At 36.5% G+C, this 16,222-nt stretch overlaps 1 protein-coding gene across 2 annotated transcripts in view; it reads right to left on the bottom strand.

Annotated features, from left to right (window-relative positions):
• The window catches only part of LOC107102117 (endothelial cell-selective adhesion molecule-like), a 93,073-nt gene that overhangs the window by 2,623 nt on the left and 74,228 nt on the right, over nucleotides 1-16,222 (bottom strand). For both annotated transcript variants that reach the window (XM_015401293.1, XM_015401294.1), the window contains exons 3-6: nucleotides 13,163-13,364; nucleotides 12,624-12,779; nucleotides 422-544; nucleotides 198-327 (exon numbers count right to left, since the gene is read on the bottom strand). In XM_015401293.1, the coding sequence (XP_015256779.1) occupies nucleotides 198-327; nucleotides 422-544; nucleotides 12,624-12,779; nucleotides 13,163-13,364 (611 nt within the window). The remainder of the gene's footprint in view (nucleotides 1-197; nucleotides 328-421; nucleotides 545-12,623; nucleotides 12,780-13,162; nucleotides 13,365-16,222) is intronic.

Below are 16,222 nucleotides of genomic sequence, written 5' to 3'. Positions count from 1 at the left end.
CATTATGCTTTTAATGTTGTTAAAAAAAATTTGTAGCTGTTTTTCTTTGTAACTAAAATACAATTTGCAGTTTAAAATTTACAGTTTACATTTTATCCGCAGTTCATGGTTTTAGTTTAGAGATAATTGAAAATGTCCCTGGATTAGATGAAGTGCAGTTAGTAAAGCAATGATGTTGCATAGAATGAAAGCCTCACTTGATCTCATTGGCCATCTCCTCCTCCGAGTCCTGTCTCCTCTTTAGTATGAATACAAGGATAAGCATCATGGCCACCAGTCCCACCACAGACCCCAGGGTCGCTGCAGCGATCATTCCAGCATTGGAAGCTATGAAAAATAAAATCCACAAACAGCATTTAGAGGCAGTGTCACAGCTCAGAGTGTGGTGGAGAACTAGCAGATTCTCTGAGGGCGTGCGTACGGGTGATAACCTCCAGGTTAATGGAGCAGCTGTCAGTGCCGGCCGTGTTGCTGGCTCTGCAGATGTATTTCCCTGACATGCCTTTGGTGAGGTTGCTGAGCCTGAGGGTGCCGTGTCTCTCATCTGTAACACAACCACAACGTTAAACACATTTCAGAAACAAACAAGTCGCAGAGAAATGGACTGATGTAGCATAAAGTTCTAACGAATAACTAAACAATCAAAACTAAATAATCAGTTCCTATATTATGGTTCATTGAAAATGTATTTACACCCTTTGATTTTTTAGAAGTTAAAACAAAACTCTTTATATTACTTTTCTGAATGTAATTACACAAAGCACAAAAATATAAGGAAAATAACAAATTTTTTTTTAGTCTAAAAGTAAAAAAAAAAATTAAAATTAATTAGTCTGTTCTTTGGATTTATCCTCAACTCTGAAACTCCGAAAAAAAAATCTGCTACAGTATCCAGTAGAGCAAAAAATCTGCTCTATTGTCGTCACCTTATGTGTAACAAATATAAAAAGATATGCAAATATAGCTCCTCTGTAAATCCAGAAGTGCTTGTAAAGTAACATTATCACATAGAGGCCGTTGGGAACTATGACGGAGCTGAGAGTATCAACAGATGAGCTAAGAAGCTCTGTTAGGGGCATGAACTTTACCATTCTGGCTTTTATGGCAATTTGAAAGGGGATCATGAGGGACAAAGAGTCCCCAAGTCTGATGAGGTAAAGTCTTAAATCCTAACATGTTTAAGATGTAACTTTGGTATTTATACTTTTTTTTTTTTTTTTTTTTTAGTAACCCTTAGAGATAGGTTACCTAGGTAAAGTGCTCTGTAAATATTTAGCGTAATTAATTCTATTTTTAAAATTATATTTATCATTATTGCCTCCAACTTTGTGCCTTAGAACCTCATCTTCCTTTTACCCCCACTCTATTCTCCCTGTTGAACACACACAATCTGCTCATCATCAATCTAATCAGTCATAACACATCCTAACATTTGCACAGTAGTCTTTGTAGATCACTTCCCAACACCCATTTTTTGCATGAACTAAAATAAAAGTGCATGTGCAATATAGAGCCTCTTATTCAGGATCTATGAAGATCGGGCCCTTACTGTATTTGTAAGCAACTTGAAATGTTTTATTGATTTCTATAAAGAAGTTGTGAGAAATTGCTGAACATGTTTGCATCTGTTACACAATCCGTTCCTCCCTGCACAGCTGGTTTTAAACCTGTGAGCCTCACCACAGGCTGCAGAACAACAAACAAGCCTCATGAGGGACTTATCACATCAAATCCCCTTAAATCCAATCTTCCTCGTCATATTGCAACATGTCTTCATCGATTTTTATTTATGCGGCAACATAAAAAATGCTACATGTTTTTTTAGAGTAAAATCACCTTCTGCACGGCCGTTTACCACGTCTGCCTTTGTGAATGTCTATTGCCCTCTAAACCTAGGCAAACCCAAAGGCGGTGAAAGTAATGGAACAGAGGAATTCATCCATATCATCCCAGATGAAAGGTCATGGTTCAAATGATGCGAGAAAGCAGCATATTAACTTCCCACATAGCAGCATTTATACTTAAGTTACAGCAAATAGAAAAAAATGAGCTTTGCGTTCTTGCCCAACATTGTCTTAAAACAGGAAAATAGAAGCTGATGTGCAGAAAGGTTAGATTCCCTTCTGATCTCAACCTGTGGAGAAACAGGTGGACCTCTTGGCTGATGGAGAAATGTTTTTCTTAAAATAGCCCCTGCTTTGCAATCTATACATTCATCCAATACTAAGCAGAAGTCTTCAGTCTTATATTTTATACCATTCTTAAGAAGCTAAAATTATATTTTTTTCCCCTGGCTTGTCAACAGAACACATCTACAGATTTACAGGTTAGGAGAAGGTTTTGATGAGGAAAGTAGACCAGTCAGGTGTTTAAAATGAAATAGGTAGGAGCAGAAAGAAAACCTTTAGGAATGGAAACCGAATTTTCCACAGTGGCATAAGGGATGTTCATTTCAGTCTGGTTCACAGGAAACAACTGACAGTGAGACAAATAATTTGCAGCAAAGCTGCATTCTTTTGTTACTGAAACTGCAGTATCTCAGAATTTTAGCATCATGTAACAACAAGTAAAAAAAAAGGAGAATTTTAATATGTACATGTACTACAATGGCGTGTGCAGATGTCTAGAAAAGTCGCTCACACCCTCAACTAGGAGGTCGGCCACCAAAACCAGGCTCACACTCACTATGGTGTGACTGAACTGCAGGCATGGTGCAAAATGTTACCCACGCTGAACAGAGCAGCCGGTCCCAGCTGCAGAAACGTCACTTGAGTGGACATAACCCCACATGGGTCAGTGGAGTTGCAGCGTATGTCAATGCCCATAAATATCCTTTTTCATCCTCTAAAAGCACCTCTGTTTCCTTCTCTTTTTGCTTTGCCGTTTTCACCGGCCAAATTGACCTAAGTTGGTGCTTAGATTTGTTTCTAATATTTACTGGAACTCTTTTCTCTCTTATGTCTGACTTTTCTAACATGGCTTGTTAAATCCAGGAGCTTGATGCAGAGGCCGCTCCAGCGTCCGGTCAAGCTTCCTTCTTATTTTTGAGAGGCTCTGCCTCGTTAGCCCATCCTGCACTGTGGCCCAATGAGAACCCAATGATTTGACTGATTTTGTTTTGTGATGCCCTAAAAGAAGCCACACTGTAGCCAGTGTGAGCATGGTGTAAACACCATTTTATAACAAATTTCTGCATCTAAACTGAAACAATTGAATATATGGAAAACTGTGGTAGTAGGAGACACAGCACCAACAGGGACACCAGATGATTTTCAAGTAAATTCCACAGAAGGATTTGTGGAAGCTAAACAAATAATGTATGGAGTCTGGAGTCAATGCCTCACCAACCGCTACATTAAAAAAAATTCCTCTGCATGGCCTTAAAACGTCTTATCTAATTCCACTGTTGTTCATTTGTCTTATGTCTACTTTTCAGATGAAGATAAAGTATAGATAGTCTCCAGAAAGATTCCTTCACAGATTCAACATGGTTTGACCATGGTGCCATTGTGCTTAATTGGCCTCTGCATATACACCCAACTTAAACCTAATAGAGAACATATGAGGTATCGTCCAGATGAAGATGGGAAACAAGACCCAACAATGCAAATGACCTGAGGGCCACTATCATAGCAACCTCAGCTTCTGTTCCACCTGTGCAGATCACCTCCACACCACACTGTATGAATGCAATAATGGGACCAATACAAGTACTGACTGCCTGGTATATCTGGTACAAATATAATCCATTTATTAATCTTATTTAACACTTACACTTAATTTGGGGTTTTCATTTTCTATAAACTAAAATTACGAAAAAAAAAAAAAATTGAAAAGAAATACTGTATGTATAATACTGTAGGTCATTTGGAGTTTTACCTTTAAAGATCAGTGACAAAAAACATGGAACAGATTATATCGGCCTGCACCTAAAATCTCTGATCTTAGCATGCAGATAAAAACCCAATGCTTCTGTTTAAAGCAGGGGTGCCCAACCTTTTTTAAACCAAGATCTACTTTTGAAGTTGATGGCATGCCGGGATCTACCAAGCCAAACACAAGGGATGGGCAGTATTTGTTTTTTATTTGCACAGGTGGATAATTAACAGTAAGTCCAACAAACAAGGAAATTATCAATTGTGTCAAAAAATAGGTTGCAAAAACAGAACTTAACAAACTTATAAGAACTTCACACCATATCTCTCTCTCTCTCTCTCACTCACTCATCAGACTCACCAAAACTACAGAAAAGAGCAGTCAAGCTCTCCAGACAAAGGCTGTGCAGTCAAAAATCTAATAAACCAACTGATACACACACATACACACACACAGTCAAGTAGAGATAAAAAATAAACAAAAAAATGTCAGAACTGTAAATTTACAGTTATGTTTATATCACTGTTTATATCACAATATATATATATATATATATCTTTTTTTTTTACTACTTTTCAAGGCTGCACTTTAAAAAAAGATGAAATTGTCCAGAGAGCTGTTCCAAACTAAATTTATTGTTGTTTTACACTTGTGTAAACAAAATGAAAAATAAAATCTGTCCAAGTGAAAGATCACTTGAAAGCAGGAATAAGGAGAAGGGAAGTCCACTATTTCAGAATGATAAACTTCACTGGGCATTGGTAGAAAAAGTGGCAGATGGATTAAAATTCAACAGGAAAACAGATAAAAATGGGAAAATACTAAGAACAAACTATGTGGATGTGAAGATGTAACATACAGCAGAATGGGTTGTTGACCGTTTTAGAAACTCTTTAATTTTGGCAAAAGTTCCAAAAATCTTTTGAGGAATCTGCCTTGGCTCAGCCACCTGATGTTGGTGTGCAGCAGCAGATCAGTGTGGTCAGTCCTCCTCGAGCTGGGCACAGAATAAACGCCTCTGAAAACTCCTGGCCCGAACAGAGCAAGCGATCTTCATCGCAACGTCCATGACATGTTTCATATTTAAAATATTGCTGCACAGCTGTTGCTGAATGATGTAGAGGTAGCTCCAAAAAGATTCTGAAAGCTTGAACAGAGCAAAGAATCCAGCAGTGCGCCCAAACATAGATGGTGCCCCATCAGTTGTGATAGATGTCATTATCTCATTATCTCTTCAGATTCCTCTTCGCGCTTTAGAGTCCCTGGTAACAACCTAGCTACCGTGGCAAACCATGCCCAGCAATCAGCATACATAAAAAAAGGTTCCCTGCATACTTTTTATTTTTCATTTTATTATAATGAAAATACAAATTGGCCTCTCGTGATCAATGATTTGATTAGTGTTTTTTAAAACTTTTTTTGTCATAGCCATAAATAGGTCTACATTGTATAACTTCTCACGATCGACTGAAACTCCGCCCACGATCGACTGGTGGACCGCGATCGACTGGTTGGGCACCCCTGGTTTAAAGTATATGGAACTGTTGGTTAATAAAATATGTTAGTAGTTCTCATACCCATTGTTGTTGACTATTCTTCTCTGAGTATTATCACTTGATCAAACCTTTTATTCCATCCATCCATCCATCCATCCATCCATCCATCCATCCATCCATCCATCCATCCATCCATCCATCCATCCATCCATCCATCCATCCGATTCATGGCCAGGTTGCAGAGGCAGCAGTCTAATCAAAGATGCCCAGGATTACAAGGCGACACCAGACCAGCTCAGAAACATAGTCCCTCCAACGTGTCCTTGGCCTTCCACGAAGTTCCAGGCCTTCCAATAGGACAGGCCTGGAGCACCTCCTGAGGGAGGCGACCAGGAGGCATCTGAAACAGATTCCCGAGCCAACTCAGCTGGCTCCTTTCAACATGGAGGAGCAATGACTCTACACTGAGCTTATCCTCCTGGGTAACTGGGCCCATCACCTGAATATCAAATATATTTATATCATTCCATGCAACAAAATAATTATTAAAAGTATGCATTACTCGGGCTCATATCGTACCGAGTCAATACCAGTATCATTCAGTTCTTTAAGTTGCAATATTGGGATTGCATCAGAACATCCATACTTTCCACTTGCTAAAATTGTTTTAATGAGCAGAGCTGAAAATCAGAATTCTTGTTTCTAAGCTAAATGTCTGACATACCAAGCCCAATTTTAGTAGCAAATTCAGAGTAGGCCTAAACACTGTACAGTTGAACCAATTTAGACCTCAAACATTAGATAATAAGTTGAACACACCTATTTTTATTTGAAACAATGATTCTCTTGTTATATGGCATTTATTAAGTTTTTGGATTTTCAAAAAAAGTACAATCTTTCTTTTAAATGAGCAAAAATAAAATAGAGTTTACATAACATGAGAAAAGTACTCCAAAAAACAAAGACAAAATAAAAAGAACCTGTGCTAGAAAAAAATGCTTAAGGATTAAAGTCAATCTTATTACTCTTGAGATTGAATAAAACAGTGATCTTTATCTTTGAGAATTCATTTAATTAAATGAAATACTGTTGCTGTCTAAAATGATCTTCTCTTCACCGTATTTGCCCCCATATCAAGAAAAAAAAAATTAAAATAAAAATCCAAGAGAATCCCTCATAAAAACAGCTGGGTATGGACGTCCCCTGCACCTGTTTCAGCTGGATTATCTCATGTCACCATCTTGAAAACCAGCTGCAAAGAAATGAACTCTGTGCTGCCAGATTAGCAATAAGTCATCTGACTGCAGCAAGTTCGGGATTAACAGATTCTCTTCTGCTAGCAGGGGTTGTACTTCATATCAAGACATCAGAATCCTTGCTATCGCTGTGAGGTAAATGGGCTGCTATTTGTGACTTGTAATAGAAGTAAATGCATTAACTGCATAACATACATGAAAACAGCCACAGGACACTAAGAATTTATCTAACAAAACAGGAAAAAAAAAAACTTATTGGTTAAAATTTACTAATCATGTTTTTCTATGTCTGTGTGTTATATTTTTCAACTTTTTACAACATATGGGAGCAACTTTGAAATATTTTACTAATTATTCTTATAGAAAAAGACAAATAAAAAGCACTTAGAAACAGCAGGCCACTCATTTGTGACCACACAGCAGGATACTGCAATGCACTTCATTTTGGTGTGGATAGTAACATGCCTGGTGCAAAATGCTGCTGCACATCTTTTTATTTAACAAACAGGACATTTGAGTGTGTGTTTGAGTTTACTTAACTGGCTGCCCAACTATTTTAGGTTCTTTTATTCGTTTTTTTCATCTGTTTTATCAGCCCTATCTGCCATCTTGCACCTTAGCTGAGCTTTGACACCTACTCTTGTTAAAAAATGATGTGAAATACTGGGCTTATATGAACCATCATTTACCTGGGGGTCCTAACCTTAGCTTTAAAAGACCTTCACCTCAGAGCCAAATTCGACACAACATAGATATGGGTGTGTACCACATAGCAATTAAAGGAGATCTCATAATTTCTAAAAAAACAAAGTCGACAGAAAGCAGGTGCAGTCTGAAAAGAAGGGGGCCTATAACGGAGTCTTGCAGGACACCACACAAGGAACAGAAGGACGTATGGTTTCGGAGGTAGACACTAGAGGTTAATGACCTGAACCAATCTAGAACTTTACAATTACCTTGAAGAATATATTGTTAAATAATTTAAAATCTTTTTAAATCTTTAAATCCAAAGAGTAAAACTGAAGTGAAGGACTTTGAAAGAAACTGTAGTTTAGATTGGCCCATAAAAGCAAGAGTGAGTTTGATAATTGATGCATTATCTCGTTATTATGCTGTTAAAACCAACTCATTTAGATCAGGCAGGTTGCAGCAGGAAAACGCCCAAAACATGGAGGACAGTGAGACCAAAAGACCATGATTAAGAACCACTGATTGAGATTGTCTTCACTGCAGACTATTCTCTGAACAGTGACACTGATATTAAATATCTATATATATATTTCAAAATATTTTAGGAAATCACACAGCTTAAACTACTGGAGGAAAGAAATAAAAAAAAAACAACAGTTCATGTTAGCATGATCATAAGACAAACAAGCGGACCAACTCAATCAAGCTCACCTCAAAACGAGATTTATACATATATATTAAAGGACTTTGCCCATAGCTGTCATTAACCAATGACCTATACATATATCTTTAGATGGCAATACAAATAAGAACAAAAACGATGTGCAGACATAATTGTGATTGTTTAAACACTGATTTTAAACTGACATGTCATAGAATAACCATATAAAAGGAAACATTTACTAAGACAACTCACTGATAACAGAAGGCAAGAAACAGAGCTTGTAATAGAACTGGATCTATACAACACTGAATAAAAAGAAGACTAGTGAAAAACATGCAGCACATGACAATCAGTCGAAATAACTCAAATCAAACTCAAACTGCGTTTCACACTATGCTATATTTTTAGTATATTCTTTAACAGAAAAAAGAAAATAATATTAATATAAATTATAATTCCATAAACATACAGCTGATCTATATTAATAATCTACTTAAAAGCAATAGATTATTAGGTGAATCTAAAAATACATGTGTAATGCAAAGATTTAAAGGACAAATATCACCCATTGTATAAAAACACAAATAAAAGTATTGCTTCAAATTTGTTTTATGGAAATACTGAATTTGAATTCTTACATTTTAAATGGATGTTTTTGTTTCCCTTTAAATCTTAACATTAAGATGCCAGGAACAGTCAGAAAATAAAACCCGTCTCAGGGAATGAGGTGAATGTGGGAGGGAGAATGTATGATTGAAAACCCTTACCCATGAACCCAAGGACAAGCATGGGCTGGGGGCAGGCTCTCCATTCTGGGATGTTATGCAGAAGGAAAGATGGTAAACAGGGAGAGAAAAAGAGCAAGCATGAATGAGACAATGAGGATGGGGAAGAAAAGCAGCAAAGTAATGGGAAAAGGGGTGAAAGAGGGAAATAAGGGATAAACTGAAATCCACCCTCTGCCTGTTAAAGGGGTTGTTCGAGTAATAACATAAAGCTTGTTAAATGGGATCAGCAAGAAATCATGAGTATGAAATGATCATCAGACAGAAAGAGATAAAATGCCAAAAAAAACTAGATAAAAAGAAGAGATGGAAGAGAAAGTTCAGGAATCAGATAAATTGGCATCAACACAGATAAACTCGACCGCTGAAAATGCAGACTTGTGTGATGCAACTGTGTGTGTGTGTATATGGCACCACTAAAACCTGGGCTAATGGACAATCAGAGGGAGTAGTTTTCCTCTCATGAGTCTGGGACCTTTTAGCAATAAAGAGATGAAGGCCAGGGATCAAAGCAGTTAAGTCAATATGCAATCAAGCAGCCCAAGTCTAGTTGTTGAGAAACAGATGGCGTTTTCTCTGCAACGTTCATCTAATAATAAGCATCCATAAAATCTGTGGTATAATGCATGGCATGCAAAAGACGGGGAAACTGCATGCTTCCATCTGCAGAAAGAGGATTTCACGGTGCATGCTGTGTAAAATTGAGAAAGTATCTGTGAGGTATGTCTTATCTTTGCAGGAGTTTATTGCTGTGGTTTGTATAAAATGTGAGGAAATCAACAAGATAAGGTAAAGCTATGGTTAAGTGTCAAAAATGTTTAAAGAACTATATAAAAAAAGAGGTTAAAAAAGGTTTGGTTTTTTTGAACTAGTAAATCTTTAATAGAAGTTGCATGGTGGACCACTATGTGTCAAAATCACCTAAAATCGATGACCTAAATATATGATGTGCTCACTGAATGCAGGCTTGGTTTATTGGACAATGAAAAGTGTTCGTAGCTCTTGAACCTTTTCACATTTGATCACATTATAGCTACAAGCTTCAAGACTGTCCTCAGGAATTTATATTAAAGATCATCACAAAGTAGCACTTAACTATAAAATGAAAGGAAAAAGGAACTTCATATTGATTACGTTTTCAATAACTGTAAAAACCTTTGAAGATATGTCAACTGGCCTTTACACACCTGGACTCGCATATCTGCTCATCAAAAAACAGCTTAAACTCAATCAGGTTTGATGGAGAGCACTTTTAAAGTGTTTTTTTTCCCACAGCTTTTCCAATGGATTTAGGTCAGCCTTTGTTTGGGCAGTTGAATTTTTTTTTGATCTACTCCATAATGGTTGAAACAATTGGATTAATGATAAATTGCTTATTGAGAAAGCTGTCAACCAATTTAGTCAATAAATAACAGTAAACCAGAGTATATTGACACTAAAATACGACATTTGCTGAAAAAACGATTAGGAGCAGTCAGAACTACACAAAATATGTATATTTCACATTTAGGTTGTAGTAGTTCTGTACAGTAAAAGTAGTTTTGCTGCTTGTTTTTTTTTTTTTTTTTTGCTGGAAGGGGAACCTTATCACCCCATTTACAGTGTCTATAGTGTTTTTTGTTTGTTTTTTTTATGTTTGCCCTGTATCTCAAGACAGATTGCATCCAAATTATTTGCCAAAGCAAATAGACCAACATTCTCTTCCATGACAAGCGACAAACAGAAACAATAATGTAATTTTGGGCGTTTTTTAATCAACGGTTACCCTTTTTTAAAGCATAAATTTGTCAAGGCCTGGAAACACATTTTATTTAGGGGTATCAAAGTGATGGGGTGTGAATGCAAATGCATGCCAAACTTTTTAGATTTATGCAACTGAAAATATGTTGTTTTTAATTTTTTTTTTTTAAGATGTATTTTTCGTTCATTTCATAATTATAAACAGTAATATGCATCCCAGTTAATTAAGTTGAAGTCTGTGGTTGTAAACTGGGAAAATGAGGAAATGTTAAATGTGCATCAATCATTTTTTAGGGTACAGTAGGCTTGCAAGAACTTCAAGGGTCTAGGATTTACCCAACAGCATCTCTTATCATTTCTGTAATTGGAATAGACATTGAGCACTGAGTGAAAAAAAATAACATCTTTCTTCTACATGTCTGGTGGAACAGACATGAGGTTTTAATTATTTTGCAGTTGATGCTGTGCATGATTTATGGAAAATAGTAATGCCTCGCACAAATGGCACAATGTTAATATTTCAGAGACATCAGAGAATTTCCCAAATCATCTTTCCCTTGTTCGCTTATATCTTATTAATTTGAGGCAACCTGTCTTCATTGTGAAGGATTAAATCAGAATGAAAGCAACATAAAAACCTCTCATCATGCAAAAATAAAGTGATTTGAAGTTTGGAAAAATACCCCAAAGAAAAATAATTGTATTTTTTTTACATTTACAAAAATCCTGTTTGTAATGGGTTAAGCTGTGCTTTTGTCATGTTTAAAGCGACTCAGATCTTTGTTAAATGAAGGACCATAAATAACAGTGGGGCACTGAGCATAGATCTGAGAAAAGATCCATATTTTCTTAACTCTAATGAAATTGCTTTTTAGTTGTTTTCCTTATAAAAGTAAATAAGAACATATTAACTGTAATTAAATAACACAATCTTCATCTGTCCGACAAAACAAAACCAAGAACTAAATGGGAGGATAATAGATGAACAGATTGACATCTAACACGACAGTCAGGTACTAAAATAAAACCTCTGTTTCTGGGTTAATGAGCGCCCCATCGCAATCCTTGACTGTTGCTGTGTTTGTTTTAGCTAAGAAAAAACAATTTCTCAAGATTTAAAGGATGTACAAAAACTATAACAGTCTTTGATAAAAAACAAAAAACTAAAAAGGCACTTTCTAAAGGCTGATTTATACTCAGTAACCAGGTCTTTTGCGTGTGTCGCAGTGAATGCAAACTGTGCTTCCACCCCCTCCCCTCTCCCAAATAGTAGGTGACCGCAGACAGAGCCGCAGACAGGTCAAATGATTGGTCAAATCTACATCTGTAGATGTAGATGCGTATTTCCTGTTTGGTACCTTACCGGCTTGTTTTATTTGATTTACCGCCATTGCGGAAAACAAGAATTATTGTCCTGGGACCCTTTTTCCACCTGAATCCCCGCTCTTTTTACCCTCGTGTCCCTCCGTTGTCGCACAAACTTCTCCCCACTTCCCCACCGCCTTGGCTGTATATAGACCCACAGCTAGTTCGTGATTGTCTCTCTCTTGCGTTTTGGCGTGGAATAATGTAGCGCAGACCACGCTTCAATATTGGGCATAAATCAACAACGACAAACTCACTGCTACACACTGCTGCGGGAGTATAACCAGCCCTTAAGGAGTAAGGTATGGATCGTTAGGGTCTTTTCTATGATGGATGCAACACTTTTCATATTGTTTGTCATATTAAATTCCAGTGAAATACATCAAGGTATTTGTTTCTTCATAAGAATCAATTTTCCAGGGGTAGAAATACATTGAATAGAATAGCATACAGAAAATATTTTTTTTTAAGGCATGCAAAATACAAAAATTCCTTTGTGTGTTTTTTGGTTTCTAAATACAAAAACAGGAACAAAAACTTTGGAATTAAACAAATTTAGCCAAAGATTAAACTGTTTTTTTGAAATCAAATAATAATTAGTCTGATTAAAACTATAAACAAAATATTTTATATGATCAGGCTTAAGCTTCACAAAAGTGGGATTTCACAATGGGCACTGAAAACTAAAATATTCACGTTGGGAAAGTCATGAGTGTCCACTTTGAGTATAAATCCATTTAGACATACTCACTTTGCATTGGGGAAAAAAAGACCTCGGATGAGGGCGCGGCTCTGGTCCATTTGTACTGAGGGGCGGGTTTTCCCTGGCTGGACTTGCAGCTTAGTGTCACGTTGCCTTTCACCACCGGGTTTCCCATCATGCTGCAGAGAGGTGGCGAGGGAGGGACTGGAAACCGACATATGGGTTTATTACAACATATAACACATGTAAGATGAGAAAATACATGCATGACTCTTTCCTGAACATGCACATTTATTTTAATCTGCCGAGGGTGATGAAGAGATTTCTTAGGGCAGTGGCCAGATTGCATAAAAATAAGTAGATATTAGAACCCCCCCACCCGGCTTCTCTCTGCTTCTGGAAGATGACATAATTCTCTCAGAGCTTACTGAATCCCTTAACAGCAGATGAGTTTTATTCCTCATGTTTCTTTTAGCAGGCTGCCTCAATCCAAAATCTCTCAGAATGTGTTCCCTTTACCAAAAGTGACAAAACTATGAGTGCTTATTCCATCTAAAGGTTACAGTTCCAACAACCATCCTGGTTACCTTTGACGTTCAGCCGCAGCTCTCCAGAAATGCCGTGACCTCCGGGGACAATGACGTGGCAGAAGTACAGGCCGGAGTCGGTTTCCTGGGTGTTGTTGATGTAGATGGAGAGGTTGGCTGAAGGCATGGTCACGCTGAAGCCTACTCTGTTGGTGAATTCGTTTTGTCCATGCCCGACTTTACCTGAGCTAAAGTTAATTACCTGCACAAAGAAAAAAGTATTAGCCTGTTAATAATGGGAAAAAATTTATTTCTCTTTGTTTCAGAGGGATTCAGGAAGAAGCAGCTATTTTGTTCTCACATTTTACTGCTTATTTGCACCAAATGCACAAAGCAGATAGAAACTAAAATATGAAGGAGCAACCTGCACATTATTTTTTCAGATGCAGAGGAGATAAAAATGGATAAAGAAAATGCTTTTCGTGTTATTGTTAATTTGATTAACAGAGAACTCCGACATCTAAATGTAGGAATCATGTTGCATTTCTGATTCAAATATGTGATACTGCAGATTGCAAAATAAGGCATTCCTTTAAAATTATTTCAACTTATAAATTTATTACATAATCTATGCAACTACAGAACAAAGGTAAAAACTTTAAAAAAGGGAACACCATGATTGCCATGCATAACCCTGATGCTGTTTTTATGTATTAGGAATCTGTTAATTGAACTCTAGGTATAAGTTATTATACCGAGCTTTATACCTATTGATCATTATAAAATAAAGTTATATACACCAAGTGTCCTGCCTGGTAGTGTTTAGATTCTTTATTTAAGCTTGAATAGAATATAAGCATGGGGCATGGTGAGCCGACTTAAACAGATGTTTATAGCATCTGCTGCCAGTACCACAGAACCTTCAGAAAGATGGAAAGCAACAATGAATGCAACTACCTATAGAATCTGATCATCACAATTTTCTTGTGGTAAAGAGAGGGTGTGGTTTAAGATCAACTGATTTGATAATTGATAAATAATTGATAAATAAACCAATCTACAATAACTCTTAACACAAACAGGAACGCAGCATCAAGGTAAAAATATTTGAATTCAATTAAAAAAAAGTTATAGGCTAAAACAATTTTTTGGTGAGTGCATTGTTGATGAGCGCTGACTTAAATCTGATCTCATCTTCTGGATTTTAGTTGCTGTGACAGAACTCCCCCCTCCTATCCTTTTTTTTCAATCAATCAATCAATCAATCAATCAATCAATCAATCAATCAATCAATCAATCAAGCGAGCTCTCTCATTTGTACTCCAATTTTAAATTTCAGTTGATTTAGATTTTAAATTAAACTGATTTGAGTTCCTTTATATAACGCCAATTCACAACACATACCATCTCCAGGTTTTTTTTATAGAGACAATTCAGTCAGATTATAGAGCCAAAGTTCTCTAAGGAAAACCAGCTGATTGCATCGACTCATTGACTTTGAAGGAAACACTTCTCCCGATGAGCATGTGGTGACAGTAGATATTTGCTTGCATTGTGTCACTGAATCTACAGCTATTGTTCACACCCAGCATGTATGCAGCGACTGTGGAGAGGAAAAACTCCATTTCAACAGGAAGAAACCTCCCGCAGAACCATCATCTACAATCAAAGGTGTTGATGGAGACAAACAGGAACAGACCAGATGAAGCTACTATTGTGGGATAAATCATACTTTAGTTTAAAGTCTAAAGACTTTGGTTCTTAGTCTATAGAGCGGAAAGAAAACAGCATAGATAACGCTACTATAGGTAATGATAAAGGTGTCTTTTCATGCATCCATCAACTCCACAGCTTTAGCTCCAGCTTCACCAATATTTATACTGTATATCAGACATTATTCCTGTCTTTTCCCGCTTGGAATAATATTTTTTGGTGTTGAGTAAAGACAAAGCTAATATGATGGACAGGATGGTATCCTATTCTTTCATGTATGAGTTGTTTATAAAGCTAAAACTAGCTTTATTTCACTAAGGCTATAAACACTTTTATACCGTTAATGTTCGCATGTTTTCTTATATGCTCATTATATTTTAATTACTAAATGATCACCAATAGTCATTTAATGGGAATCATCATGTCTACTTGCTGCTAGCTCACCGAAAGAGGCTAAAGAATGAATAAACTAAAGGTTATCGTTTCCTGATTAAGCAAATAGTTTAATAAAACTTTATTTGGCCAAGTGATTTTTTATTCACCTCTTTGTGCATTAGTTTGAAACCATTCCAGTTGATCTAAATAAGTTAAAAGCTATTTTGACCGCATTCCAAATTCTTTAAGATAAACTTTGGTTCTCAAACACAAAACCCATGTTAAACTGATGTATTGCATCATTTCATCATGGTTTTAATCCATGTTTTTCCTTCCTCTTTTTACATAGTAGCTTAGTTTAATAGGGTTTTACTAGTTTTAGTCAATAGTTTTTTACTGAAATAATTTTGAATTGGAGCTGAACAGGTGTCAAGTAACGCAGAACAAATACTTTGTTACTGTACTTAAGTACACTTTTTAGGTATCTATACTTTACTCCATTACTTATTTTTTTTACTACTGCTGACTTCTACTCATTACATTTTCACACAAGTATCTGTACTTTTTTTCCTTACATTTTTAAAACAAACATTACTCATTACTCTTGGCTTCAGTTTCAATGTTTATAAATATTTATTTCACATCATGTTTGCATCATGCAGATCATTGGCGCCATCCACATCTAGTGAAAACTAGTGTTGGATGAGTCATATAACTCAAACACTCATTGGTTAGCTAAAGGAAATCATCAGAAGCAAGCAGGTGTTCTTCAAACTGCAAACGTAAATTGTCTATGCCATGCTACAATGTTGGATTCAGAAAAAGATGTTGAAATGTCTGAAAGGTCGGACGCAGACGAGAGCGTATCGGGAGTTGGAGACGGAGACCAACAAGACCTCCCTCATTCTTGGCCCTATCTCTAAGAATTTTTCGAAATAGTCGAAAAATTGAGCTTTTTCGACTATTCATATAGTGGCACCTGTCTGTTTTTTTTAAAGGTTACTTTATACTTTTATACTTTAAGTAGTTTTT

This window comes from Cyprinodon variegatus, unplaced genomic scaffold (genome assembly GCF_000732505.1).
Source record: "Cyprinodon variegatus isolate N-32 unplaced genomic scaffold, C_variegatus-1.0 Scaffold1205, whole genome shotgun sequence".
In the NCBI taxonomy this organism is placed as follows: domain Eukaryota; kingdom Metazoa; phylum Chordata; class Actinopteri; order Cyprinodontiformes; family Cyprinodontidae; genus Cyprinodon; species Cyprinodon variegatus.
This window is presented reverse-complemented; position numbering and strand designations above follow the sequence as displayed.